At 37.4% G+C, this 26,770-nt stretch overlaps 2 protein-coding genes across 5 annotated transcripts; both read left to right on the forward strand.

Annotated features, from left to right (window-relative positions):
* The first annotated feature begins 3,202 nt into the window (after positions 1–3,202).
* plin3 (perilipin 3) lies at positions 3,203–13,705 on the forward strand. The gene is made up of 8 exons (XM_055049141.1): positions 3,203–3,332; positions 8,449–8,538; positions 8,748–8,943; positions 9,292–9,374; positions 10,243–10,474; positions 11,507–11,847; positions 12,243–12,461; positions 13,126–13,705. The coding sequence occupies exons 2-8, from the start codon at positions 8,470–8,472 to the stop codon at positions 13,264–13,266; spliced, it is 1,281 nt and encodes a 426-aa protein (XP_054905116.1). The 5' UTR covers positions 3,203–3,332; positions 8,449–8,469; the 3' UTR covers positions 13,267–13,705.
* Positions 13,706–14,745: 1,040 nt separating this feature from the next.
* On the forward strand, positions 14,746–26,248 carry zgc:77486 (uncharacterized protein LOC405808 homolog). 4 transcript variants are annotated; one of them, XM_055049180.1, is made up of 7 exons: positions 14,746–14,857; positions 15,967–16,032; positions 16,111–16,165; positions 16,455–16,569; positions 18,676–18,818; positions 20,509–20,616; positions 22,670–26,248. In XM_055049180.1, the coding sequence occupies exons 2-7, from the start codon at positions 16,006–16,008 to the stop codon at positions 22,816–22,818; spliced, it is 597 nt and encodes a 198-aa protein (XP_054905155.1). In that variant the 5' UTR covers positions 14,746–14,857; positions 15,967–16,005; the 3' UTR covers positions 22,819–26,248. The 4 variants fall into 4 exon arrangements, with proteins under 4 accessions (XP_054905155.1, XP_054905128.1, XP_054905146.1 ...); XM_055049153.1 differs by having other exon boundaries at positions 15,967–16,165; XM_055049171.1 differs by lacking the exon at positions 14,746–14,857 and adding an exon at positions 14,912–15,091 and having other exon boundaries at positions 15,967–16,165.
* Positions 26,249–26,770: the final 522 nt, after the last annotated feature.

Below are 26,770 nucleotides of genomic sequence, written 5' to 3' on the forward strand. Positions count from 1 at the left end.
ACATACAGAGACATCAGACGTTTAGTGTCGTCACGAACAAAAATGTAAAAATAAATGTCTCTTTCACTACTATGACATTTAGAAAATAACATTTTTAATTGAAGTCTGAAAGAAGAACAAAGCTTAATCAAACAAAACTTTAGTCCGTTAAAATAATTTTCTTTGCTAACTGCCTCAAAAATGACCTCTTTCTCTGTGAGTGGCCTTTTAGTTCTTGTTAGTTCAGTAGTCATTTCAATGTTAATAATGGTACTCTTACCATTTAATCCAGCATCTTCCCCAGGTCTAATAATTAATCATTTTGGTCATCCAAGTTGACCTAAAACAGGAAAGGTTTCATCTTAAAATAGTTAGGCACAGTGACTTGGATAAGTAACTTTAGGTTGATTACTGGTTTGGAAATAACAATGCGCTAGATTATTTAAAAAAAAAAAAAAACGGTCATATTGGCATAATGTAGTATCTAGACACCAGACCAAAATTATATAAAAATATATACACACGTCGCATGCATCAAAATATATGATTTAAAAATGAGGTAAAATAGAAAATGTATGAGAAATATCAAATGCCATATTTAGCCTTTAAACTTTTCAAGGTAAGGTGTTGAACACAGAAATCCAGAAAGATTCACATCCAAGCAGTAGGATATTTAAATCATCATATCGGGAAATGGCAACGAAAATAGTTATTACCTAAATTTAGCCATGTAGACAGTGAAAACAATAACTTTAAACCCTTTAAAAGTGCAACTGTGACAAACGAGGCTAGAAAAGGACCCAGGTTTATCTTGCCATCATTCACTTTGAAGATTATGGTGTAAGAGGGCAAATTTTCTCTAAAGGTCATTGAAAGGGAACTGCAGCAAAAATGTTGCTTTTTGAGGACGGCGAGGCTCAATGATTTGTTTAAACCAGAAGTGCAGACAAATTGTGACGAGTCCTGTGTGTTAGAAACCTGAAGGAGACACACAAATTAGATTTAGACAGCTCTCCTCATGCTGTTCCCCTCATTCTGCCAAGTCTAGCCTCCTGGTCTGGTTTTATAACCTGGGAAATGAACCTGTAAAACAAAGTCACAACAGCACTGTTTCAGTGAATGTTATCAGTTTTCTTTTACCAGAAGTCTGGTAGGAGCATTTGGAAAAATTAAACTGTACAAATAATGAATACTTTAATGAGTTGAAAGATAAAAAAAAAAAAAAAAAATCCCTCTGAATGAAAGGCATAAGCTGATAGTCTTCTTTTGTTGAAAATATTAAGTCCTCAGTCAGGGCAGTCACTGCAGCTTTTCAATGCTCTGTGAGTTAACGCCATCCCAGTGCATGTTGGAAATGGTTGTAATTAATGCAGTACTTGCTCCAGCGTGTCCTCACTCGTTTTCCATACCCCCAGTTTTCAAGCATATATTTAAATATTTTATTTGTTGACATAAAATGAGCTCCCTGCTATGAAGTTGTGGTGCATCTGCAGAAAAAGAGATCCTACGAATGAAAATGAGATTTCATCTCAATGTGGGTGAGGCTGTTGAAATAAGATCACTCAATGTGTAAAGACTGCCCTCTATAGGCCTTACACATCAACTGAACTCAGCATGGACTGGACAAGCTCTCACATCTGACTTTTCAGGGTGCTTCTATTCATTTGCTCTCTTTTTGCTGCCTTCAACCTTCATAGTCAAAGAGCTCCTCTGTTTTCTTGACCTAAACAGCAATGTTGCAGGTTGTTGAAGTCATTAAGGCCACATGTTGCCCATTTTACAACTCAGACATCATGTGAGACGGAGCATGTCATAAATAAAGGCGCCAGTGGCAATAGAGATGACTGTTTTGTATTGCGTGCGGATTTTAGTGTTACATTTGGACAGCAATGATCTCCCAGCTTAATTCAAATGGCCTTTTTCACTCACAAAGATTACTGTTCACAAAGTCAACTCCATTATCAGTTGGATGCAGTCTGACTGCAAGTCCTGACCTGAAAGACTCCTTCATATAAAAGTCTTTACATTTCCCACTCCACTGAGCTGTAAATTGTGTTGATGTGTTATGTCCTAAGGCTAAATTAGTTTTTTTCTTTTGTCTGAGGGAGTTGCTCAGTGTGAAGTATTTGGAGAGTTTATTCAGACACTTAGACTTTGTGTTAAACTGGGATTTTGTTGTCAGTCTTTGTTTTTTCATCATTGAGCCAAAAAAGGTCGTCTTGGAGTATCCACAAGTGCTCTCATTTTCTTTACTTCAGACCATAATGGAAATAATCTCAACATAAGGCTGATGTTCCAGTGTCAAAGAGCAAGTATTGAGTTGTGACTCTTTTAGTTAACAAAGAGCATAAATATTCAAGTCACTGCTGCACACCACAGCGCAAGCAGAGCTCCTCCGTGTTTAAACGCTGGTATTGTGTGTATACAACGTGTACGCTATCAAAAGTACAAAGAACTGCTAGGACTGTATCTCTGCCAGAGCTCGGACTACAACTTTGTTTTGTAAGCCAAAAGTAGATCTCCGGTATTTTCCCTCAAATCTCGAGTCAAATCCTAAGACAATGGCACAAAAGTATTAAGTCGAATCCAAACTCTAAACTTCAAATTTCAATAAGAAGTTATTTGACCTGATATGTAATATTGGTTGGAGTCTAGAAATTGCTTTTAAAGAGACATTTTGTTATTTCCTTTTAAAAGCAACAAAAAGAAAGTGCTTCTGAAAAGCACTTTCTTTTTTTGATTTTTTACTGGTCGATGTCACATCAACCAGCATCAGGTCATGGTTCAAAAATGTCAGAAAATTAGTGCTGATGTTGCTTTTCACAATAAATTTAAACTGAGACAAACCAGTAAATTGAGAAATAGTGAGCAGCAAAAACAAAAAAAAACAACTGGCTCTTTAAACAACTACAACGGCACACACCTGACTTTACAATAATGCATGCATTATCAGATCATTGAAATAAGAAATCAAGTAATTTATGTAAGTCAAATTCCAGAATTACATCTACTTGAGATGCGACAACTTAATAGACTATCAGTTTACAACATATATTGTCTCTAGGTACCTTACAAAACAGTTTTAAAAAGCATCTAAGGTGATGTTTTAGTGTAGTATTGTACACTGAATTAGAAGTTACAGGAAGTGCCATATATGAAGTGTGTGTCATATCCGTGCTGTGATTTAATTGGCTGAAAGTTGCGAACACATCGCAAGGCCCCGCCCCCTTCCAGCATAAACTAGTTGCTCAACGCTTAAGTAAAAAGACTTTAAAAAGACTTGGGGTCATTCATTAAACAACTTTGACGTCGCAGGTCGCCGCGCGGCAGAGAGGAACCGGTCCGTCAGTGAGGTTGGTGTTTTATTTCACTGCTTCGTTGTGTTTTTTAAAAGCTGCTTCAGAAACCTCAACATGACCAGCTGCTGCTAAGCTAGCTCCACTAACACCAGCTTGTGTGACAAACAGGGCGCTGCTGTCATTTTCAGTCCGCATTGATAATGCGGTGTTTTTTTTTTTTTTTTTTTTTTTTTTGTTTGTTTTTTTCGTTCTTTCAATTAATATTCACTAACATGTGTTCAGCTGTGGGGTTATGACTAAAACTCTGATTTCAACATGAGCAATGTTAGCCACAGCGCCTTATCTGGGTTAAAGTTCATTAGTCACAAAGTCAAAGGCGTGACAGTGAAACCCCAATAATAAGATAATCTGAGGTCAACATTAGTAATAATATTTAGAAAGATTATGTTAAAATTGTTTTAGGCAGGAATGTGGCTGTATTATTTTTAAGCAAAGAAATCTCAGTTTTTGATAAATAGTGTTTATTTTATCCAGAAACATCTTGGCCTCAAATGCATACTTAATTTGTTTTATGGCAATCAAAAGTAAAGCCATGACTTTGCTAGAATATGGATTTCTACGGCGTAGGTTTTTGTTTTTGATAAAGAGGCACCAATCAGACTTTTATTGGCTAATCATGATGTCCAATTCTGTTAGAGGTTTGACCTGCTAATTGAAATTGACTTCCTGAAAGTTGTTGCACACAAAAACTCATTTGTGTAAACATCGTTTTAATTCTACAACTAAATGCAACCAACATTGTGCTACAGGTTATTTGATGGGGATGATGGTTTTGAAGAAACGACAAATGACCCCAATGTTTCCATATAATTGGTTTCCAAATTTTAAAACAAATTGTGTTTTGAGTCCATATCACCTGTGAGAGTTGCCTTTGAATGCTGTTTGGAATGACATTAAACCTGACTAAAAATAAAGATTGGATTTATTAATGGATGTTCTTATTGATCAAGCTAAGTATGGTTGACATAAGCTAATAATGCGTTTCTCTGTATTTGGCACAGAAACTGTAGAAGTTCACTGAGGGTTACTGAATAGAACTGCCTGTAAATTATTTAGTTTTTTTTTTTTTTCTCTTTACAGTACCTATCACTCAGTTTTCTGTGATAGACAGAAATGTTGGATTTTTCAGGTTGGGAAAAAAAACTGATTCTCTGTTCTTGAATCCCAATTTTTGGGGATTTCTTTTTTTTTTTTTATTAAGTAAAAATTTAAACTTACTTTTTAACAAATAAAACTGTGTTCATTGCTAAGAACATATATTTTTCTATGAATTGTTTGCTTGTTGTTTTTTTACACAATACAGAAAAACCTGCTAACAGAGTTAGAGAACCATTAACTTCCAAACTCTGTCTGTGTCTTTTGTTTTATATCCATAAGACTTACTAAATCAAATATCCTAATTAAACTCATAATCAGTACCAGCCCTAATATCAAAGGTCATATTGAGTTGTGGATTCAAACAGAGTCTAGCATTCTTTTTCTGACAGGTTGTTTGTGAGCTCTGTAAGGATTTTCAAAATTCACTGGATAGAGTGTTTGGCAGGATTTCTGTGAGTGTTTTATGGGAATCTGTTGTCAGTGGGCAGATTATTTATGAACGACTGACAACTTTTTCTCCTGGACGTCTCTCATATCTCAAGAATATGTATCTCAGATTTATCTTGTGCTCGACTTCAGCGCTGATAAAGTCAGACTTTGGTTTATAATAAAGTCAGTGAAGATGTCACCATCTGACACTTGGAAGAAGGCCTGTTGCTCAACCAAGCTGTTGCAATAAATTGTAATCTTCCGTTGCTCCGAGCTCACGGAGGCTGTTGGAAAGCTACAATTTTGTGAAAACATCAGAGGGAATATTTCATTTCCTTTGACATCTCAAATATGTGAAATGATTAAAGAGCATCTCTTTATTAAAATCAGCCAAAGCTTCTTGCAGCACAATTATCCTTCTCCTTGAACAGTTCCTCTTGTCAGGTGGATGTAACAGGTTTACAAGAGCATTTTCTTCTGGCTGATAACATGTTGCAGCTGGTCAGCCCACTCTTTCTGCTCCCAGCTCAGGCTCAAACTCATGTCCTTCTGTGACTTATTTGTCAAAAACAGCAGGCCAAGCCTGTCGAGCAGCTGTTAACTGTGTCCCAAGACAGGTGAAGGCCGGTGGAGTCCCATTTATATCTCCATGTGCCATCTGGTTGAGCAAAATCAGATGTGATCCACATGTTCTGGGCACCAGAGAGACATAAGGTTGTTGCAGTGGAGGCTCTCCCCTTTCCTTTCTTCCCTTTTTTGCTGTGCCTAATGCTGGGCAAAGATGAGAAAAGAGGAAATTAATCAACAGAAGGAATTGCCTGCTGAGGTTAATGCGATTAGGCAAATTCTCTTTCTGGTCGTAGTTCGACAGAAATGCTAAACTGATTCAACGCCTGACTGCCTGGTGGTGAGTCATATCAAAATTCAACCAGAAACTGCCTGCTCTGATGCGTTACCTCACATGTTCAGATGCAGACAAATGCATTTGGTAGCTCTGGTTAAGATGCATACATGCCTTCAAAATAAATCATGTTACTCTCATATTTTATTTCAGTAGAGTAGCCTGATACAGAAGAAATCGGAACAAATCCTCAATGGAAGTGAATCAGTGCAGGAACAATGATAAAACTGGTTAAGATTAGCTGAAAAGCTCATTGTTGGAGAACTTGTAAGAAGATGTGGCCTCAGGCTCTACAATGGTGGAAAATAGTGGTGGTGTTTGATATGGGCGATTCTCGTGCTGTTGGTGAGCAGCATGAAAATTTTTAAAGAATAGCTTGTTGCATCTAAAATGACTTCTCCTCTGCTTGCATGCTTGTAGAGTCAATGGGAATAGAGACTCCCTGTGTAGAAATGCTATAAGGAAACGTTGCTAAAACCTGGCAGTGATGTTGAAGTAATCCAATTCACATTTTCCAGATTTGTGCTTAAGGAAAGTTGAGTTTTACTGTTTTGTTTTAGTCTCTGGACTGCATTTGAGTAGCTCTTGTTTAAAATTTAAAGTACTTAAACTGAACTGTGCACCGTGTTTCAAATTATTATGCAAGTGATATTTTCTTAAAAGATCACTGCAATTGATGGTCAGTATAATTTTCAAGTCATGAACTATTACAGTATAACTCATTTTACTGAACAAAGCTCTCCATGAGAACAGTATTTTTTTTTTCAAAAATAAAAAACTCAAAATGCATTGTTCTAAATTATTATGCACTGAAGATTTTCTAAAAATTTCATGGATTACAAAGAACTACAAATGGTCATTCTTTGAATGTGCAGCACTAAGTGGTCACATGTACTAAAATCCAAAGCTATTTCAATCAAAAACATCTTAACAGACCAAGTTGCATGTTAACATAGGACCACTTCTTTGATATCACCTGCACAATACTTGCATCCATTGAACTTGTGAGTTTGTGGAAAGTTTCTGCTTGAATTTATTTTCAGAATGTCAGAAAACCTTCACAGAGCTGCTGTTTTGATATGAACTGCATTCCACCCTCAGATTTTCTGCTTGAGGAAACCCCAAAGGTTCTCAATTGGGTTGAGGTCAAAAGAGGATGGTGACCACCTCACCAGGAGTTTCTCCCCTTTTGTGCCCAAAGCAGCAAATGACGGTGGTATTCCTTGCAGCATGAGATGCTGCATTGTCATGCATCAAGATGATTTTGCTATGGAAAGTATGGCTCTTTTTGAACCTTGTGAGAAAGTGATCAGTCAAAGTCCACATACTTTGCTGAGGTCATTTTCACACCTTCAGGGACTCTGACCAGCTCTCTCTCTCCCCATGATTTCGGCCCTAAAAATGACTCCACCACCTCTTTGCTGACGTCATAGCCGTGTTGGGACGTGGTGGCCATCCATCATCAATCCACTACTGTGTCCATCCGGACCATCCAGGGTTACACAGCAGTCATCAGTGAACAAGTCTGTTTGACAATTAATCTTCATGTTCGGCTGGCCCCACTGCGACCATTTCTGCTTGTGAGCCCTGGCTTGTGAGCCCTGGTTAGGGGGGCTGAATACTCAGTTCATGTATCGTAAGCCTCTGGAGGATCCTCCACCACCATAATGAAGCAGCTTCAAATAACTGTTTCATTATGTCTTTATGTGTACAAACCCGTCTTTGTTCTGAATCAGCCACAAATCTCTTCACAGTTTAACGCTTCAGTTTTCGTTAAATATGTAATGTTTTCATACCTTGTCTACGCACTACACTATCTGATGATTTCCATCAGCAGAGAGATCCTTTCTCTTTCCCATATTGCTTGAAACCTGTGGCCTGCTTAATAATGTGGAACATCCTTAAGCAGATTTCCTTAGAGCTCATCAGACAAACTAATCAACCCAGCTCTCTGAATTTAATTAGTGATTAAAAGAGCCCTGACAGACAATCATCTATATATTTAATAGCACAACAAAAAATTTAATCTTTATGACACTTAAATCCAATTTGCATAATAATTTGAAAAACGATGTATTTATAAAAATTTCCTGTTCTACTTAAAAACAACTTTTTTTTTTCTTTTTTCAAAAAAAGTTGAACTACCTTAAATGTAGTCCGATGTAATGGACGAGTCACAGCTAGACTGAATTATTTGAGACCAGATTTTAAGCTTTATTTTATTTATTTTTTTTAAATGTTAAGCGTTTTTGTTTTATTTTGTTCTCATAGCATTTCTTTTTTTATATATATATTTCTTTGTTTAAGCATGCAACTCATATCCAGGAACATACCAATAATTATATTATTTGGAAAAAATAGAGACATGCAAAGTCAATGTAAAAATAAAGTTAAACATTTTTAAATATCATGGAGGCTTGAACTGTTTGTAGTGGTAGCCCAGTTCTATTGTTTTAAACGAGTTTCATCCTTGTTGCATCATCGCGTTGACTAATGGATTTAACATGACTGAACTTTCTTTCTTCATGCATTTAAACCATCTGACAGGACAGCTTTTCCTGCTAGATAAAGTACATCAGCCACTTTAACAAAGACTTCCAGAGACGGTGCTGTGTTTCATCATGCACTCGGAGCAAAGTGAGGTGAATCTCAATTTCTAACTCTCTCTGTATTCTATGTCAGAGATTGAACCCAGCAGTCACAATGGCAGACAGCGGGAAAACTAATGAGGCTGGAGCTGCAGCAACTGAACCAGCTAATGGAGACCAGCAGGTGAGGAGCACAGAAATCCACCGCCACACCTAATACAAATTATAACTTATTTTACACTTGTAACATCTCCAGATTTAAAAAACTCAGTGTTATAATGCAACCATATGTAAATGAAAGAATAAGAAATCTGATTTGTTTCAGAAAAAGGTGAAGTTTCCTTTTTCTTTTTTTTTTTCTACTAAGCAACACTAAATGTTTTCTGGTTCCAGAATGTTGTTGCAAGAGTGAGCCACTTGCCCCTGGTCAGTTCAGCCTGTGAGGTTGTTTCCAGTGCCTATAGCAGCACCAAAGACAACGTGCCCTTGCTGAAGGGGGTGATGGATGTTGCAGAAAGTGGGGTCCGGACTCTTGGAGCAGCTGCCAGCACGGGGTCCAAACCTGTTTTGGGCATGATCGAACCACAACGTAAGGTTCTCCTCACTACAAAGTTTGATGTAATGCGTATGCAATAAAAGTTCCTAAATGTTCTTTTAAATCTACCATGAAATGAAGTGGGGACTATAGTTCAAATCGAAAAAAAGTGTGAAATGAGCTTGAGGTTGGCCTATTGCCTGAGAGTTTCAGGGTAATTTTTAAACAAACTTTGCACATATTTTACCACACATTTTGTTGTAGCTCTTTGCTTCTGTTGTATTGTAAACAAAAATGTGTTTCCGTTCACATTAGTTGAGCCATTATTTTTATGCTGACTGCTATAGTAGCTCTTCTGATTTTTACATTTCAAGTAAGTGTCTATCCTGCATATTGTTTCAGTTGCCACAGTGAATGAGTATGCCTTGAAAGGACTCGATAAGATGGAAGAGAAGCTGCCGATTCTTCATCAACCAGCTGACAAGGTTAAGAAAAACCTGTATAAGTAACTTGGTTTTTCTTCTGCTCTTCTAAGTAGATCATTTATAAACCAGCATTTCATCCCCTGAGAGGCTGGAGTGAAAACTGTATACTCTATCTTGAACTGCTGTTCAGTCGGGTTTTGGTCTGAACTTTGACTGGACTGTTGAAACAGCATGACTCCGTTTCTTTTCAGCCATGCTGTTTTGCTCGTGTTCTTGGGGTCATTTTTTTCATGAGGATGTAGTCTCTGTCAAGCGTCATTTTATTCACAAGATAGTCTTACATTATATTATAGATCCTATTGCTGTAAAACATGACAAAACTACATCAGCTCCAAAAGATAGCATTTTTTTTTAAATTAGCTTGTTCATCCAGTGTTACATTAGTATTCTCTAATGGCTGGTAATTTTGTTTGAACACCTTTGGAGAAATCATTTCCTCAAATATTGAGTTTGTGTGGTTGAGCTTGGCATATTTGTTAAAGGCTATTTTCATTTTTTGCTACAGGACATTTTCTTGAAGATGCCTATTTTTGTCAATTTGCTTCTGGGTCATTGTCTTATTGGATAATGAACTATCACTCTAATCTAATCTGAGATCCAGAGCTATTGTGAACGGGTTTTCATTTTATTTCACTGTCATCTTGCTCTCTAGTCTGGCTGGGTTTTCTATGATTGTTTTAGTAAACATTTAAATAAATGGACTTTTATCATTCTGCGTTTTTAATTTGTTGATTATATCGAAGCCCTATCTCAAAAAGCCGTGAATTTTTTTCTTTGTTTTTTCAGTTTTGTTTAGATTTTTCTACTGGAGCTATATGCATTAAATTTTCATAATATCTGACACCTTGTCTCTTCATTATTCCCCCAGGTGGTGTTAGACACCGTAGGTATGGTGTACCAGTCAGTGACTGGGGCCAAAGACGTGGTGCTGGGCGCTGTGATGAGTGGCGTTGAGCTGACCCGGGCAGCGGTCAGTGGTAGTATCAACTCCGTCATGGGCACCAGGATGGGCCAGATGGTCAGCAATGGGATGGGTCTGGCCCTCAGCCGATCTGAGGACTGGGTTGATCAGAACCTGCCACTTACTGAGAGGGAGCTGGGTCAGTACTGATGCTAAATGAGAAAATGATTGTGTTTTCTGTTCAAAAACAGAACCACTGATTCTACATGTCTACCCCTGCAGAGAGGAGTGGTCTGACAGTTTGATGATAATGGCATCCTAGTGTGATAAATAGGACTCTACACAGGATGGATGATAGGATTTTATTGGATTCAATTATTCTACGAGCTGATGTCATCAATGGTTAGGTGCTATTCATAGAGAGGAAGTCGGGCCACTGCTTTGAACTTGCCTTCTGTTCTTTTGGCTCACACAGTTCCTGTAATTTCCAACACACAGTTTTGACATCTGCTACTGTGATGTCATACATTTGTGACAACTTGCAGTACTTCAGGTTAGAAATAATGCTTATGGGGACATCGAGTGATTGTGCGCTGGGAAAATACACCCACAAGCATGACAGCAGAAGAAAAGCACTCTGAAGTTTACCTTCAGTCAACATGGACAGGAATGTCAACAATCTGAACATTTTAAGCATTTCTTATTGGGGAGGTGGTTATTATTATTCAATTAATAATGTAATTATTATTCATCAAACATAAAAAAATGTAAAAAGATGTTTTAATTGAGGTTTTTCTCTCCACAAAGGTTGAAATTGGATGTCTTTTAAAACTCTTCAAATTAAACTAAACATGTAGTGATGTGATTGGCAATGAATTGTATTTGTTACATTAAATAATTGCATCCTCAAACTATGGTGCAGAGTAGTAAAAGGTATTTGTGTGTTTTGAAAAATTTAAAATAAAAAAAAAAACTAACTTGTGTATATAGTTTATAGCAGACATAATGATATCCAGCTGCTGCCCCAAATATGAAGTGATTCTGAATATTGAGTGCAAGAAAAATGACACCAAAAAAGTCTTATAATATTGCCTGCATTAAATTCTAACTGTGGGGATATTAAATCTGAACTGTTCAATTTTTAACACTATTAAAAACTGAATTAACATTACTGCCTTACATTTGTAACCATTAAATAAAGCATGTGACTAAGATTATGTTTCTCTTCCAGCTGCTGTGGCTGAGCCTGCCAACTCTGCGGTGTCGACCACGTCAGCCAACCCCAGCTACTTTGTCCGTCTGGGTAAACTCTCTGCCAAGGTGCAGGAGCGAGCTCTGGAGCAATCCCTGGGACGGGCACGAAAGGCCAGGGATGCCACCTATGCTGCGGTGGCTCAGATTACCAGTACCCTGGACTTGGTGGAGAGCGCCCGTGCCAGTCTGGGGACAGCAGGCAACCAAATAGCAGGAGCTCCAGAACAGCTGCTGCAGCGCTGGACCGAGTGGAAGAAGAAACGGGAGAGTGAGGGACTGACCGAGTCCGAACCAGATGGGTCCAAAGATGAATCTGAGGTCAGGATTTCAACTATTTTGGAGTGTAACTCATTGTTTGGTTTTGTAATCTCTCATTCTATATGTAAAATGTACATCGTGGGATACTTGCACTGACTTTATGTGCTAAGCCTGGATTTTTATTTGAAAGTTTACAGACTGATTTTAATTGACTGAAATGTTTGTTTCAGTCAATTAAATGTTTATTTGATCACAGTTTTTTCCTACTTTATTATGACTTGCATCTTATATTTATATTTCAATGGCTTTATTAACACTTAATTTTACTTTTCAGATTTTAAATCCTTTACATTCAAATGTTTCATTATCAACTTCTCTGAAACCCCTTTGCTCACTCTGCCACAATAAACTCTGCAATGGAGCTGCATAATGAAATGTGTTATTTTCACTGACAGCAACTGGAATTCCGCGCCCTTTCTATGGTACGAGGCCTGAGTGACCAACTGAGTGCATCGTGCTCAAGCGTGGTTTCAAGTGCTCAGGGTCTGCCAGGAACAATCCAGGAACAGTTGACCAGTGCGCAGGTTGCCGCCGAAGAACTGCAGTCATCGTTTGGAAACGCCAGCACTCTAACTCCCGTCCTGCTAGAGCGAAGCCGCCATCATCTCAAACAAGTACAAATTTCCTATGCAGTTTTAAGTACTGTTTTTGTATGCATCAGCATGGGAAGACATGTCTGACTTATTATTCAACTTTTTTTTCTTACTTTGCATGACTACACGTCTTCTATCGCCACACACAGGCTTTTACGGGCATTTGTTAGAATATCATCAAAAAGGACTTTAGTATTTCAGTTTAAAAACCAATCTAAATGTATTACACACATAAGATGGTCTTTTCTGTTAATATTGATGGTTATTACCTGTCAAGGTTGGCTTCTCAGGAAATTTGAGTATTCCGATAAAATATGACATTTTTTGACATTCCAATCATACCATATATATTTAAATAGTTTTATGTAACTAACCCACCTTGTGGAGAGTTTCAGTGGTTGCCTTCTAGGCAACTGACAAATGCCAAAACAGTATTGAAATAATAAAAAAATCAAATAATAATCTTGTAATATTCAAATACTTCAAGTGTAATAAATGTATATTGATGTAACTTTCACATTTGATCTAAATTGCTCAATGAAACTACATTTGTGCTGCTGTTCTGATTTGTTGAGATGCACCTTACACCCCAAAGGTGTCTAAGACTCAGCATGTCACAATTAGTCTTGCTTGTGAGAAAGCCTGTAATTCTAAGTTAACTGGTGTTGCTGTGTACCTTCCGCAGGTTCAACATTCACTGGAAGGCGTCATGAACTATTTGCTCCACAACACGCCGCTCAACTGGCTGGTGGGACCTTTTCGTGCTCAGAAGAGTGAGATTGAACAAGGGGAAGTGCAAATGGAGCAGACTAGCTCAAGCAACTAGTGCTAAAGATATTTTTTGTCCTCGCTTTTGTCTCTTTGTAACAAACGCTTCTAGTGTTTTGAAGTTGTTGTTTTTTTTCCCAAGGAATATCCTCTGTAAAATACTCCATATTGTTCATTTAATCACATCTTCATCTTGATGCTTTTAAATGAAACTTGAAATAAACTAAAATTGCACTGATCACGCAGCATTTAACACAGTTGACATAAAAAGCTGGTTTTTCTTTTCTTTTTTTGCATTTGCACATTTCTTTTCTTTGTCAAGTAATAACCCATCCCTTTTAAGATGGGACGTTTGTTGACATTCCAGTCATTCCAACAACAGAACCAGGAACGAGATAGAAGAGGAGTTGAGAGCACGTTTCACTAGTTTGTAACGTTCACGATTGTTCCATGTAAATGAGCTGTCATGTATTAAATAAATCTTGAATAGAAGACTGTCTCTGTTTCTCTTTCGTATTTATTCTGATGTATTAGTTTATAGTGGAATTATTGGATAGGTGTTGTACATTGCGGTTTTAGCCTGTCAAATCTTTGAAGACTCTTCATAGAATCAAATGCACTGCACTGACGCAAAATACAAACTACGGTATGCCGACCACTGGATAGTTTTCCAATCTTTACACCCCCACGGAAACAGAAGCCAATTTTCTCCAATTACCCTCACTAATCAGTGTTAATTTTAAACTTTACCCCTTAAGTTTCTTTCTTGGAAACTTGCTGGATGCTGGCTTTTCAGTCCAGCATCCAGATCCTTAGCTTTCTCCCTGTGTACAATTTGCACATTTTTGGACCAATACACATATTTCTCTAGGACTTACAACCCTACAACTGTTTCTTGAGTAGTGTGATGGTTGGACATCCCCATCTTATCTATACTTGTGTACTTTGGACAGAAGAATGAAGCACTTTCAAGCATATGGAAACTGTTCCGAAGGATGAGCTAGACTTGTCCACAATTGTCATTCTGATATCTTAGCTGACTTCTCTTGACTTTTTTTTTTTATTGTGTCAAAGAAAGAAATGTGTTCCAGGTGTGCGCTCAATTAACCTGAATATATCAATTAACATAGACATTTTCAAAGACTTGACGTCATCATCCTGGCTTTCTCTTCATTATTTAATGAGATAGTAATCATTCTGTATATAAACTTTACTTTTGAAGACATGAAGAAATAAACTTCTTACATTCTCAAATTCTTGTGGCATTTTATAATTTTATTTGTGTTTTTTTTTTCTTTCAGTCTGAAATACGCAATTTGCACATTACCTTATACTTGTCTGACGTCATTTTTAAATATTTAATCAGATGTTATCAGTTATTCAATGGCCTACTTAAATAGTTGTTTTAGAATTACTTTTTAAATCTTTGTACTGATTGTTTTTTTTTTTTTTTTTTTTTTGGAGGAAAATATGTTGCTGTAGTTTTCTGTTGGTTCCTATGAGCTGAATCGATGAGGATGACGTCATGGTCCCTGTTTCGAATGTCGGGAACGCGCCCTGGGTAGGAGGCCGCGCGTTCTGCTGGGGACACAACTTGTTCAAATCTAAAGCTCAAGGTCGTTGACAGCCCCCGGTACCTTGGATTTCAGGTACTGTTTTTATCCCAGAGAGACACAGGACTGTTTCGCTGCGTATTCCAGATTTTAAACTCGCCAGAGGAGTGTCGCGAAGCGCACTCGTTGAGGTTGACTGTGCTAGTAGCGCGGCTAACGTTAGCCAGCTAAAGCTAGAGTTTATTCGATTAAAAACAACCCGGATTTGATTGTTGTTTGTTACCAGGGATACATTAGTTTTTACCTGTGCGAGTTCCTTTGTAACGAAAGGTAAACGTGTAAGTTTTATTCTTCTTTCCGCGTTGGTATGCAGAGTCAGACAGATAAAACGGCCATCGCGGCTGTTTGCTAATGTTACTGTTTGCTTTGAGCTATGCCAGCACTGGACGGCTGTTGTTTTCTACCACAGCCTGTCAGTGGGAAGTTGCTTAGCTTAATTTTAGGCAATCTTCCCTTCATGTTTGCTGAATAGTTTGTTATGTAAGAGTTTTGGGTATGTTTTCGAGTTGGTTTCGTAGTGGCCATGTCTTTCGGTGTTCCTTTTATGGCAACTTTTTTCCTGATCTACATCTTGCTTTGCGGCGGAAGAAAGTGTAATCCATCAACTCGCTGCTGTTTTCGCATACCGTTGCTCCCCCTTTAAACGGCAGCGATGAACGACTCTTTTGTAGCTTTTGTTTGTTGATCCTTTCTGGTTCTTTCCTGATAAATCCTCAGCTTAATAGGATAAGCACTTTTTCAGGCTTTGTCTTAATATGTGAAAACGTAGCTCTATTTTACTTTTATTATATTTGTCACCTGTTCTGAAAATGTTATTGTTGTTTCTTGCTTTCTTTTTTTAAAGCTTGGTATGGATTCAGATTTTGATTTGTTGTTCTTTGATACGATAAAGAGTGAACTGGACTTTGTCACTCAGTTATTGGTGTTCCCTGAACATATAATTCTGTCAGGCTAACTTTTATGAAATTTAACGTTACAAAATAATATTGGACCACAACCATCTAAAAACCTTGAATTCGCTTCAGCTCTGTTCTCATGCCGCAATGCCAATCTCCTAGCTCTTTCAGCTGAAAAATGAAAAAACTCATCTGGTTCGATGGAAAATGCTGGGCAATTTTGACTAACTGATTTTACCACATTTTCAGGAATATCCTCTCCCACCCCCCTTCCCCCTCTGTCAGAGCATGGCTCAGGAGACCAATCAGACGCAGGTGCCAATGCTTTGCACTATGGGATGTGGTTTCTATGGTAACCCTCGCACCAATGGCATGTGCTCTGTCTGCTACAAGGAACACCTGCAGAGACAACAGGGAGGGGGACGATCCAGCCCTCCCGGAGAGAAAGGTAGGACAGAAAACCTGCCAACAACTGGGTTCAGTCTGATATGGTTTGCTTTTAGGCTTCAGAGTGACTGGATTTGCTAAAAGGGGTTGGAGAACAGCTGCCTACACTGTGGCACAAGAAAGCAACAGAGTGACATTTTCATGTGCTGTTTAACCTGAACTCAACTTGCATCTGCTCTTCTTTGTCCAAGGCAGTGTGTTTTCTTTATCAAGACACTTGAAATAAAATAAAATATAAAAAAAAATTCTCCCTGTAAGTTCTATGTCATCACACTTTTCTTTTCACACAGCTGCTACATCATCATCATCAGGATCACCAACAGCAGCGAGTGTAACCGTGGAAGACACAAACTCAGAGCTTAGTACAGAAGCAGCAGGAACCCAAGCTGAGGAACAAACAACCAGGTATGCTGACAAACTCCTGGACCATTTCTCTGTCTTTTACATGGATAAAATCTGTCTCATTTATTATCGCGCAATATCCGTTCCTTTGATTACCAATACAAAATGGGATGGCAAGCCTTTTTGTAGGCATAAAAATAGGTAAAACAATGTTGGCATGAAGATTGGGAAAAATCAGCATATTTGAGTTGCTTATTGCTTAGAATATTTTACCTTTTTTTAGTTCTGCTCTTTATAAAGTAACAAGCAACAGAGTATTAGGTTCTTTGTAGATCTAATAAAAAAATAATGTGACCATGGATGACTAAATTTCTGCCAAAAACTTGATTTCTTGACCAATTTCAGATATTTACTAGAAAACGCTTGAATATTCTCTATTAAAAGTTGTCAATTTATAAGAAACAATAATAATTTTCCATTGATTAAAGGCAAAAATGTACAATGTTAAAACTAAGAAATTTGTAAGAAAGAAAATGGCTTGAATTGATCAGAGTAAAACTCAGAAGTTTAATGGGATTATAAAGTCAGGCATTTGCAACAAAACATGACAAAAGTCCTGGGATTGCAATGGGAAAATTGGAGTTGTGCATCTGGATTTTTTCCAGAGTGTAAGTGGGACATCTAAGCTCTTTTCCGGTATTAGAATATCTCTCGGGTGCAGAGTCGACACAGCCATGTAGCAGCTTTCCTGACTATCCGTATCCCGTTCAAGGTGCTCATGGTGATTTTGCATCTGGGACGTGTCGTTTGATACAGGAAAAGCCTGGATGTGCTATTTACACTTTGGAAAATATCCAGATGTGCACCTCTTTAATTTGCCACTTCTATCTTAGATGATGTCACAAATGTTTGAACTCAGTAAACCGCAAAAATCTTTCAGGCTAATTTCTGACTTCATAATGTCAGAGAATATCTTAGCTTTTATTGGTGTAAATTTATGTCTCTAGTCTTGGAAAATTCTCTCTTTTTTTTTACTTCTTTGCACATTTTTTTTTCAAAACATCAGTTCTTCAGCCTTTTCAAAAGATTTTAGTAGCAAGCATACTTATGAAAATCAAATTTAAGCAGTATTTAGATTGGTTGAGCAATACATTTGGATGAACTTCTGTTGTCAGCTTATAGCTTTTATGTATCTAAATAGTTACAGTGTAGGGAAGATATGTGTTCTTTGTTTGGTTGGTGAATTGGAGGGTGCAAACTCAATTTTATGTCAGACCACATAAAAATCACGAATGTCCTCAAAGGGACAGTTGTGACAGAATGCATAGATAAAATCACCAAATTACTAACTTTTACAATACTATAGCTTTTTCTGCATTTGAGTTACACTTCTAATATTTGTTTTCTATTCACAATGCTGTTTTATGTCTCCATACAAAATATTTGATCTAACAACCATTATCTTGAAGTTCTATTTCTGTGGCTCTCTAATCTCTACAAGGCTACAGAAATACTAGTATGTCTCAGTAAGTTAGAATGTGTCATAAAAGTGAACTATTTATTACACATTTGCGTGTCAAGCCACTTTTGAACCAGGGACGTCGTCAGAGGCGTCTCGCCTGGACTGAGGAGAAAGCAAACTGGACTGTTGTGCAATGGTCCAGAGTCCTGTTTCCAGATTGAAATATATTGTAGATTTTATTTTGAAATCGAGGTCCCAGGGTCTGGAAGACGAGTGGAGAGGCACCGACTCCATGTTGGTTAGAGGTCCAGTGTGATACTTTCGGTCAGTGATGGTTTGCCATCAGTCATAACCATTAAAATGCCAAAAATAAATGCTTGAAATACCTCTATAAATAACTGTTCCATTGTCTGAGAGGACTGGAAAGAAATATTCCACTTTTGCCAATATTAAATTTTTTTGAGATTTACTAGGATTTGCCCCACAGTCCTTGAGTTTGACACATGATATATAACTTTACGATTGTCAGCCGCCCTTATCAGACTTCGTGCAATGAACTTTAATTGCAGCTTTACTCAGGTTTTCATTCCATCCTCATTTTTCTGTCTTATCTTTCTGTTCCCTTTAATAGATATTCATTTTCCATAGATTGTTTTTGACTATTTGATCTGTCTAAATCCAACCTACGCTCCTGTTTGTGATGTTAGTCCCAGCTCTCCGAGCCCAGTAACTCAACAGATGACAGCTATGAGCATCTCCCCAGACTCAGGGGCTGTAGACTCTGATCGAGCAGAGGTTGAGGAAGGAGAGGAGGAGGAAGAAGAGGAGGAGGGCACATCCAATAGCGGAGGTGAGCATCACATAAGGGGTTTTCAAAACAAGTCTTTATAGTAGTGTAAATGGGAAAAATGTGTCTCTTAATGTATGCACTCTTTTAGTATTCTAGTATTCAATCTTTGATTAAAATAAACGTGTAGTTCTTAGCTTTCACTTTTTGTTTCAGACTATAGTTTTTTAATGCATATTCTTTGAAACTTGTTAGTAGTCATCATTATACTATTTGTGTGGAGAAGAGTTAAATTCTTATGGTGTTTTGCTGTAACTCTTGGTGGTCTGTTTAAACTCCTGCTGTTTTAACTTTTCAAAAAACAAATATCCACGTCTACAAAATGCCATATTGACTCATGAAATTATTGCAGTTTGTCATTGCTTTAACTACGAGATGGATGTCTTATGGTTATTCACCTCAAATATGATCCTGTTGCAAATGAGTAATATTCTAATGAAGGAATGGGAACTATTTCAATTACATATTAGATTTTAGCTAATTTTTCACAACAAATTAGCTGTCCATGGTGCTTTTGGTAAAGATGTGTGAAATGTTTGATAATAAATTAATCTTTCATCACAGTAGCATTAAAATAAAAGCTAACCTTTAAGTTGAGTACATTTATTTATTGTTGAATATTTCCACCCCTTTAGATGGAAGAGTAGTGAGAAAGTTTTGGGTGCGATTCCAGCTTCTTCTGTTGGCCCTTGTTGATGTTCTCTTAGGCACCTAAGCCCACGTTTTGGTGTTTGAATGTGTGAGTGTGTCTGGGGAAATGTGGTTATTCCCTCAACATGATTCAAGTGGTCCATATAACTAGCAAAGGGCATTTTATCTCCAATCCACAGCATCACAGAACCCTCACCATTCTTAACAATGGAGGTGATTTCCCATTGCATCATGCTTTGTTTAGCAAACTGCTGTCTGCTTCATTTGTCTTCCTCTCAGCAATTACCAGCAACCTTTTTAATTCAAAGAGATAGGTTTTCATCCGCTGCTACAAAATGAGTATAGAGCCACAAAAAGTATAAATTTTATAAATATGTACAAATGAATTGTATTTTGAAAGCTAAGGAGATTTGAACTAAAATGTATTTTTACTTTAAGATGTTAACACAAAAGGAATCGTCTCATCTTTACAAGGTGCAAAAAAAAGTAAAAATAAAATTTGTTTAATAAGGCCAATTAAGTAAACACTTTCCATAACATTGTGAAAGATGGGTAACTCACTTAAAATTTAAAGCACATAGTTTGAGCTAAGAAACATTAAATCACTTTTTAAAGCCTCACACAACCAATGGTCTGCTCTTGTAAATATTCAATGCCGATATCTCAAGAAAACATAAAAAAAACTGAAAATAGCCACCCTTTCTAGTTGCCTTTATAATTACAAACCATCTTATTTGGTTTTACAAGAGCCACAGTGTAGAATCCAACGAGCCACATGTGGCTCTGGAGCCGCAGGTTGCAGACCCGTACTGCATGCTAACGGGATAAACTTGGATCTTTATCCAGCCTTGCTTGTAATCGCTCCAGTAAATTGAAACCTTAGAGAGTAACAGGCTTGAATATGTGGCGATTTTCCTTTTAACCATTCCGTGACTTGTAACTTTGCCACATAATTGTCTTTCTGAAATTGCATGGATTTCTTTTGAAAATGACCAACGGTCCTCCCTCATCGAACCATATGCTGTTTTCCTTCTAACATCAGAACCTGTGGGTGATGATACACAAGCTTCTTCTGAAGGTGACCAAACCCCTGATAAGAACAAGAAAAAGAACCGCTGCTTTTCTTGCCGGAAGAAAGTGGGCCTTACTGGTAAGTAGGGAAAGCAGTTTCCACACTTTTGGAGTAATTATTAAGCTCAGCCGTGATGCTGGGCTCAATAAGTTTGCAACTTGTGGCCTGGGATTGCTACAAATCTTAACTTTAAATCCAACATTTAGTAGACCCCTAGACTTCTCTCTAACCATGTAGAAGATTGGGTCTCCAATCTCCAATCTTCTACAATCTTATTGCATTATCTCTGTAACCATGTAGAAGTGGAGATCCAACCCGTGATCCAACTTAGACCAAAACATTTTAGATCTAGAATTATAAATTTAAAAGATTACTGAACTTGTATTGGATCATTGTAAAAGTTTTAGGATTATAATCTGTCCTGTAGCAGTCTAGGTTTTGTTTAAAAAGCTGCAGTATGTGACGTTGGCAACAATCAGGGTTTTTTTTTACACATAATGTATAAAAATATTGAACTCCTCTGCCTCCTTCCAGTGCTCCTATTGCCATCAGAAGACACGTATTGCTGCTGGTGAAAAAGAGCCAATTGGAGCCAGGAGGAGGGACATAGTGCTGTCAGTCCACTTTGTGTAGGCGCTGCTCAGTGTAATGATGGCGAAGAAACAACTTACTGTTCCAGGAAAACTGTTTATCTGTCGTATTGGCAGTCATGCTAACGTACCTGGGTAATCATGGCAGGCTTTGTTGTGGTGAACAGCACAGCAGGACAAGTTAGGTTTGTGAGCAGCACATACAGTGGGGTAATTCACAGCACTGAAACACTCCTCCTGGCTCTGATTGGATGTTTGTATTGTACTTGCGCCATATTTTGCTTTAGAAAATATCGAAGATGGTGTCAATCCAGAAGCACTCAAAATATATTATTTCACAAAAAAAGATGAAATGAGGGCCAGTTGCAACATGTTCAAAACTTTAATCACACTAAAAGGAGGAAATACCAACAAAACATCCTCACAGTTGACCACACAGCATGCAACCAATATTGTGCAAATGGGAAGTGTTTGATGCATTGCTTTGCAACATATCAAAGCATAGCTCAGAGTCCCCTGCTATAAATGTCCCCGGTAACGTTAAACTCCTCCACATTCTGGATATTGTATTTATTTTAGTGTGATACTGTATGAATAATCTTCATCTCTCAATAACATTGACAGTCATGTTCAATAAATTCCAATACATTTTCTGATGAGGCTTGTTTGTTATATTAAAAACACAAAAGCTGTTGATGTGCAAGAAATTGCATTTGATGTTAAAATGTTCATTTGACAGGGGGATCCGTATTGTTCAAGCCAGTTTTAACTGGTGCATATTTTTTGGTGCTTTCTTTTGCTTCTGTACAAATTACTGATTTTACCAAGATCTTCGAAAGGGTTTTTTTCTGGAGTTTTGTCATTGCAGGCAAAGCTTTGACTGTAGAATCCCATTATGTAATAATGTCTTTATTATACTTTATTGGCTTAGTTAAGGCAATTGGCGTTACAAAAACTGCTCTCAGCGTGTAACCCTTTGGAATTGTAAATCCATACTGCAGTACTCAGCATTTCTAGAATGCTGTCAACAACTTTCAATGGATGTTGGATGAATGTATGTTGAAAACATCTGAACAAATTTGCTACACTCCTTCCTCTGTTTTCAGCCTGAATGAACAGTAGATGGGTAGCAGGATTTTTTTTTTTTTAATAGCTTCTTCCATTTTACTTACTTCAAATCTTAGCCCTTATCATTCGCTTTGAGTTGTCTTCGACATGCAACAACTTGTGCACTGAAAAAGGGATTCTTGAGCTGCCAATCAAGCTAAATTTCATATTAATTGAAAATCATTTACTGTCTGAAAGATCAATATAAAAGTACTTAAAAAAAAACAAAACAAAACTGTAGTTAATTGAACTTTTAAAACTACGGTTCAAAGTTAAGTGCAAAAATCCACATAAAGCAGAGCTGTTTGGAAGTGGCCTTTACTTGCATAGCGTTTTATTAAGTTCAGAAGACCCCAAAGCATTAGTTTGTGTGTACCGGTACTTGTTTTGCTAATATTTAATGTAACAGTTTTCTTCTTTTTCTTTTAAATCAGGTTTTGACTGTCGCTGTGGCAACCTGTTCTGTGCCATCCATCGCTATTCTGACAAACACGACTGTCCATACGATTACAGAAGTGCAGCTGCTGCACGCATACGCAAGGAGAACCCCATCGTGGTGGCTGAAAAGATTCAGAAGTTATGAGGACTAAGTGCAATAAAAGTCTCTAAGACTTTGTGAATTTGAACAATGGCAACTTGGATGAAAAACACCTGACATCGTGGCTTCATTTGTTCAAGGTAGTCGAAGGCGGGCGTGATGGGGCGACGTGATCGCAGCAAAAGTCGAGACACGCCCCTTACTAGTATTTCCCTCCCTCTCTTTCTCTTACTCTCTCTCTGCTAGTGACTGCAGCTAAATCTGAGTGTCAGTGTTTTGGGCTTGTATGAAAGTGTGTGTGCGTGTGTTTGCATAAATCTGCTTGAGAGTTTGGGAGAGAGTAGTAGGGGCTTGAAGGACATTCGTTTTGCCATGGGGAGGGAAGGGATCTCATTTTAGGCCTTTTTGTTTCTCAACTTAGAGGGATCGTGTTAGTCATTTTTATTTGTACAATCCCTGTGGGTCATTGAAATAAAATGGGTATAAGCAGTTTGGGAACGTGCCACAGACTGGATAATGAAACCATATTATTCAGAAGGTGTTAGTTCAAAAAGAGAAACAAACAAAATTATGTGTCAGACCTTTTTAAGGGCTTTGGAAGATTTTTTGTCTTAGACTTTAAAATTTCTGTAATCTTCATTTTGAAATTGCTTTTCTCCCCTCTGTTTAGCTCTCATTCTTTGGATCACCACATGTTGAAGTCCAAAGGCTCAGCATTTTTTTCAAACATTTCTTTCTTTACATTGACATGCATGGAAACTGGGTACATGAACAGCTATTGATTGGGGGGGAAGGTCAGAGCTGACAGAACCTTTACTTAACCGAGTGATTGAATCCTGTTTTTGTTTTTTTGTTGTTTTTTTTTTCTTCCTGTTTTAATGAGCGTATGACTTCAGAAGATCTATATTAATATATTCTAGTTAGCTTGAATTGTGTGATTGCATTCTATTTATTTTATATTGTTTGGTTGGTATGTGCTGGAGGATTGGCGGCATGTGTCAGCAGATTGTTAGGATTTGCACTTTGCAGTTTTATTTAATTAATTCCATCCTTACTCTATAACCATGAAAGTAAAATAAAACCTCTCGTATGAATTGGACTGCAGTTTCACTGCAATCTGCACATTAAGATTGCCTTTTTCTCACTTTTTTTTATTTTTAAATAAAGCACAACAATGGATATCAACTGCAGAGCACAAAATATGTGCCAACCCTACTTGGTTTTGTTCAGCATTTTGGTCATTTGAAGTTCGTATCTGAGCTACAGAGCAGGCTCAGAGGAAAAATAATGTCTTGTTTTAGTGATGAGGTGTACTACGAGGTTTTCCTGGAAAACCTTTTTTTTTGTGTGCATGTGTGCTTTTTTTGTTTTTGGAGCCCTTAGTGAGGCTCCACGTTTCTCTAACCACCAGCAGACCACTGACACATGCTGAATGAAAACTGACCCGGGTCACAGTTAAGCTACAAAAAAACATGTTCTGCTCAGCTACAGCAAAGATTGTCGCCATGCTGTGCTTTCTTCTTTGTTTTTTTCTTTTTTACAAAGCAGTCAGATTCAGACGAGTCCTTATGCAAAGATCGCTTCTAGCTAGCTTGAATTCAGGAAGATCTGACCTGATGCATGTGTGCAGTTGGACATGAGGCGCAGCTTTGCAAGTTGACTGCATAGTTGGAAATGTTGGAGCTGTAGTCTGAAAAGGCCACACTCTGCAGTAGCACAATGCATGGCTGAAACCTTTGGGGCTGAAGTTATCAGGACTCAACAGTTTTTTTGTTTATTTTATTTTTATTTTTTCAAATGTAAATAACATATGGCTCCAATTCATATAGTATAATCTTTATGTAGATTATTGCCAGGTAACTAAGGTGATGGATTGAGGTGAAGAATAGTACTATGTGTATTAAAGTGCTTTTCATAATTATCCCAAAAAAAAACTGTCCTTACAGGCACTGACAATTTTACCAATTTATTACCCCATTTAATGTCCAATTATAACATGTAAAATTTTGTTTTCTGTAAACCACCTGCTACTTGTATCTTCACCAAGCCATGCATCTTCTATTTTTTACAATCATAATGTTTGAAAAAAAAACAACAACAAAAAAACTCCTTACTTAACATCCCTTACTCTGTATTCCGATTCACGCTTTTATCCTGTTACTGATATTAAAAGTTTAAAAAGGCCCCTGTGACATTCAGGTAGCAGTTGAGGTTTCACATTTTCATTATTTAAGCTTTCCCCGTAAACGTCGCTTGATCTTGATCATTAAGTATTTATAGAAAAGCTGAAAGGAAACTGAAAGGTGCTTTTCATTTTGTTTTGTTTTTCTCCCGAAAAGAAGCCAATGCAGATTGTGATCGATTTCAAGCTTTTCTTCTGAGATGAGTTTCCCCTTTAACTCCTCGATTTGAATTCCTGTTGAAGTCTCTGTGTTGGTGATGGACATGTCTGAATGGCTGCTGGGGTGAGGACTTGGCATGCCAATATCGAGCCCATTTACCTGCGATAGGCTGAGCGTCTATAAACCCTGACTGTGATTAATTTCTCCTGCCGTTTTGCATCTAGTGGAAAATTGAAATCCAGATGGGGGTGAATCTTGGGCGATGACGAGACAAATAACATTCTGGCTTTACAAAGATTCATAGCTGGTGAATTATTAATATACATACATATAAACATAATTCCCAGACTTTCAAATAATGTTTGATACAGAACAGTTAGTTTTGCTTTACGATTACTTGTTAAAAAGATTGTTCAGCTGCGCAAATCATGGGGGTCCCATGGTTTTTGCTTATCAATGACTGCTCATATCAGTAACCTGACCCTGTAAACAGGCTTTTTTTCTAATAATTACGAGCAGTTTGAATGTAAACCACGATCTTTCACGCAACATGTTATGATGTCAATTTAACAGACTATTTGGATTTTATTTTGACCGTTTCAGGAAGAAAATGGATAGCCGGTTGTCATTTTTACGCAAGTGTCAGTTGAACCACTAACATTGTTTAGACTGTGATTTGGCACCAGCGACTAGCGTTAGCATTCCTACGTCATCTAGATTCCATCAATACATTAGCCTCTCTCTCTTTTTTTTTTTTTCTTCTTTTTTTCCTGTGTATTGATTATCTTCTGCTGTCTTCGATTCAATGTTAACATCACCGTTCATAATTAAATGTCTTGATCATACAGGAGGTTTGATTGCTATTGATAAATTTATATCTTATGACTGGTTTAAGTTCTGTTTCACCACAGGAGTAAATGCAGATTAAGGTTATTTTGATCACTGTCATTAAAGATGAAATGTGGAGATTTCAGATTAAATTTTTGTTCAGAGATTTAGTTCCTGTCCCTTCGCACTCCAGTCCCCCAGAGACACCACCAGATAACCTTTTTTTTTTTTTTCTTTTAAGAGTTAGGATTGTATGATGTGTAAGATTAAGTATAAAACAATAAAATCACAAAGTTTATTTTAAAGTATACTTGTCTTTTGTTTTCATTTTTATGAAAAATGTGTTACTTTTTTATATATTTTCTTACATTACAGCTACAAACATTGGATTTTATCAAGATTTTAGGTGGTAGAGCAATACATAACTACGTTTTGCTATAATAAAAATGATCTGCCTCCTTTACTCCAGCACACCTAAGGAAGTTCCTGGCTACCAATTGACAGATTTCACAAGGAGAAAGGCATTGATTTTAAAAGGTCACTTTTGTGGTTTGCCTCAAGTCAAATAGGGGAAAGCATGCATGTGTAAGATGATCTAGTTAGATTTGATCTAACTAGAAGCACGGAGATGTAGGGATGCTTTTCTTCAGGAGGGACAGCAAAACTGGATGGAATTAAATGCATTGCAATCTTTGAAGAGAGCTCATTGGTGTCTGCAAAAAGGCAATAGAAGGATTTAAGTCAAAGCATTCTTATATACATTAGGATGGCCTATTTGGTGTCCACAGCAGAGTTTAATTGAGAATATGTGGCACGTCTTGGAAATT

This window comes from Poeciliopsis prolifica, unplaced genomic scaffold, assembly GCF_027474105.1.
Source record: "Poeciliopsis prolifica strain line A6 unplaced genomic scaffold, Auburn_PproV2 SCAFFOLD002, whole genome shotgun sequence".
In the NCBI taxonomy this organism is placed as follows: domain Eukaryota; kingdom Metazoa; phylum Chordata; class Actinopteri; order Cyprinodontiformes; family Poeciliidae; genus Poeciliopsis; species Poeciliopsis prolifica.

Excerpts from the sequence above, each read along its gene's own strand:
- plin3 (XM_055049141.1), top strand. The coding sequence starts at position 8,470 with ATGGCAGACAGCGGGAAAACTAATGAGGCTGGAGCTGCAGCAACTGAA. Across the intron at positions 10,475-11,506 it reads ACTTACTGAGAGGGAGCTGG|CTGCTGTGGCTGAGCCTGCC; the intron begins GTCAGTACTGAT and ends TTTCTCTTCCAG. Across the intron at positions 11,848-12,242 it reads GGTCCAAAGATGAATCTGAG|CAACTGGAATTCCGCGCCCT; the intron begins GTCAGGATTTCA and ends TTTCACTGACAG.
- zgc:77486 (XM_055049153.1), top strand. The coding sequence starts at position 16,006 with ATGGCTCAGGAGACCAATCAGACGCAGGTGCCAATGCTTTGCACTATG. Across the intron at positions 16,166-16,454 it reads CAGCCCTCCCGGAGAGAAAG|CTGCTACATCATCATCATCA; the intron begins GTAGGACAGAAA and ends CTTTTCACACAG. Across the intron at positions 20,617-22,669 it reads GAAGAAAGTGGGCCTTACTG|GTTTTGACTGTCGCTGTGGC; the intron begins GTAAGTAGGGAA and ends CTTTTAAATCAG.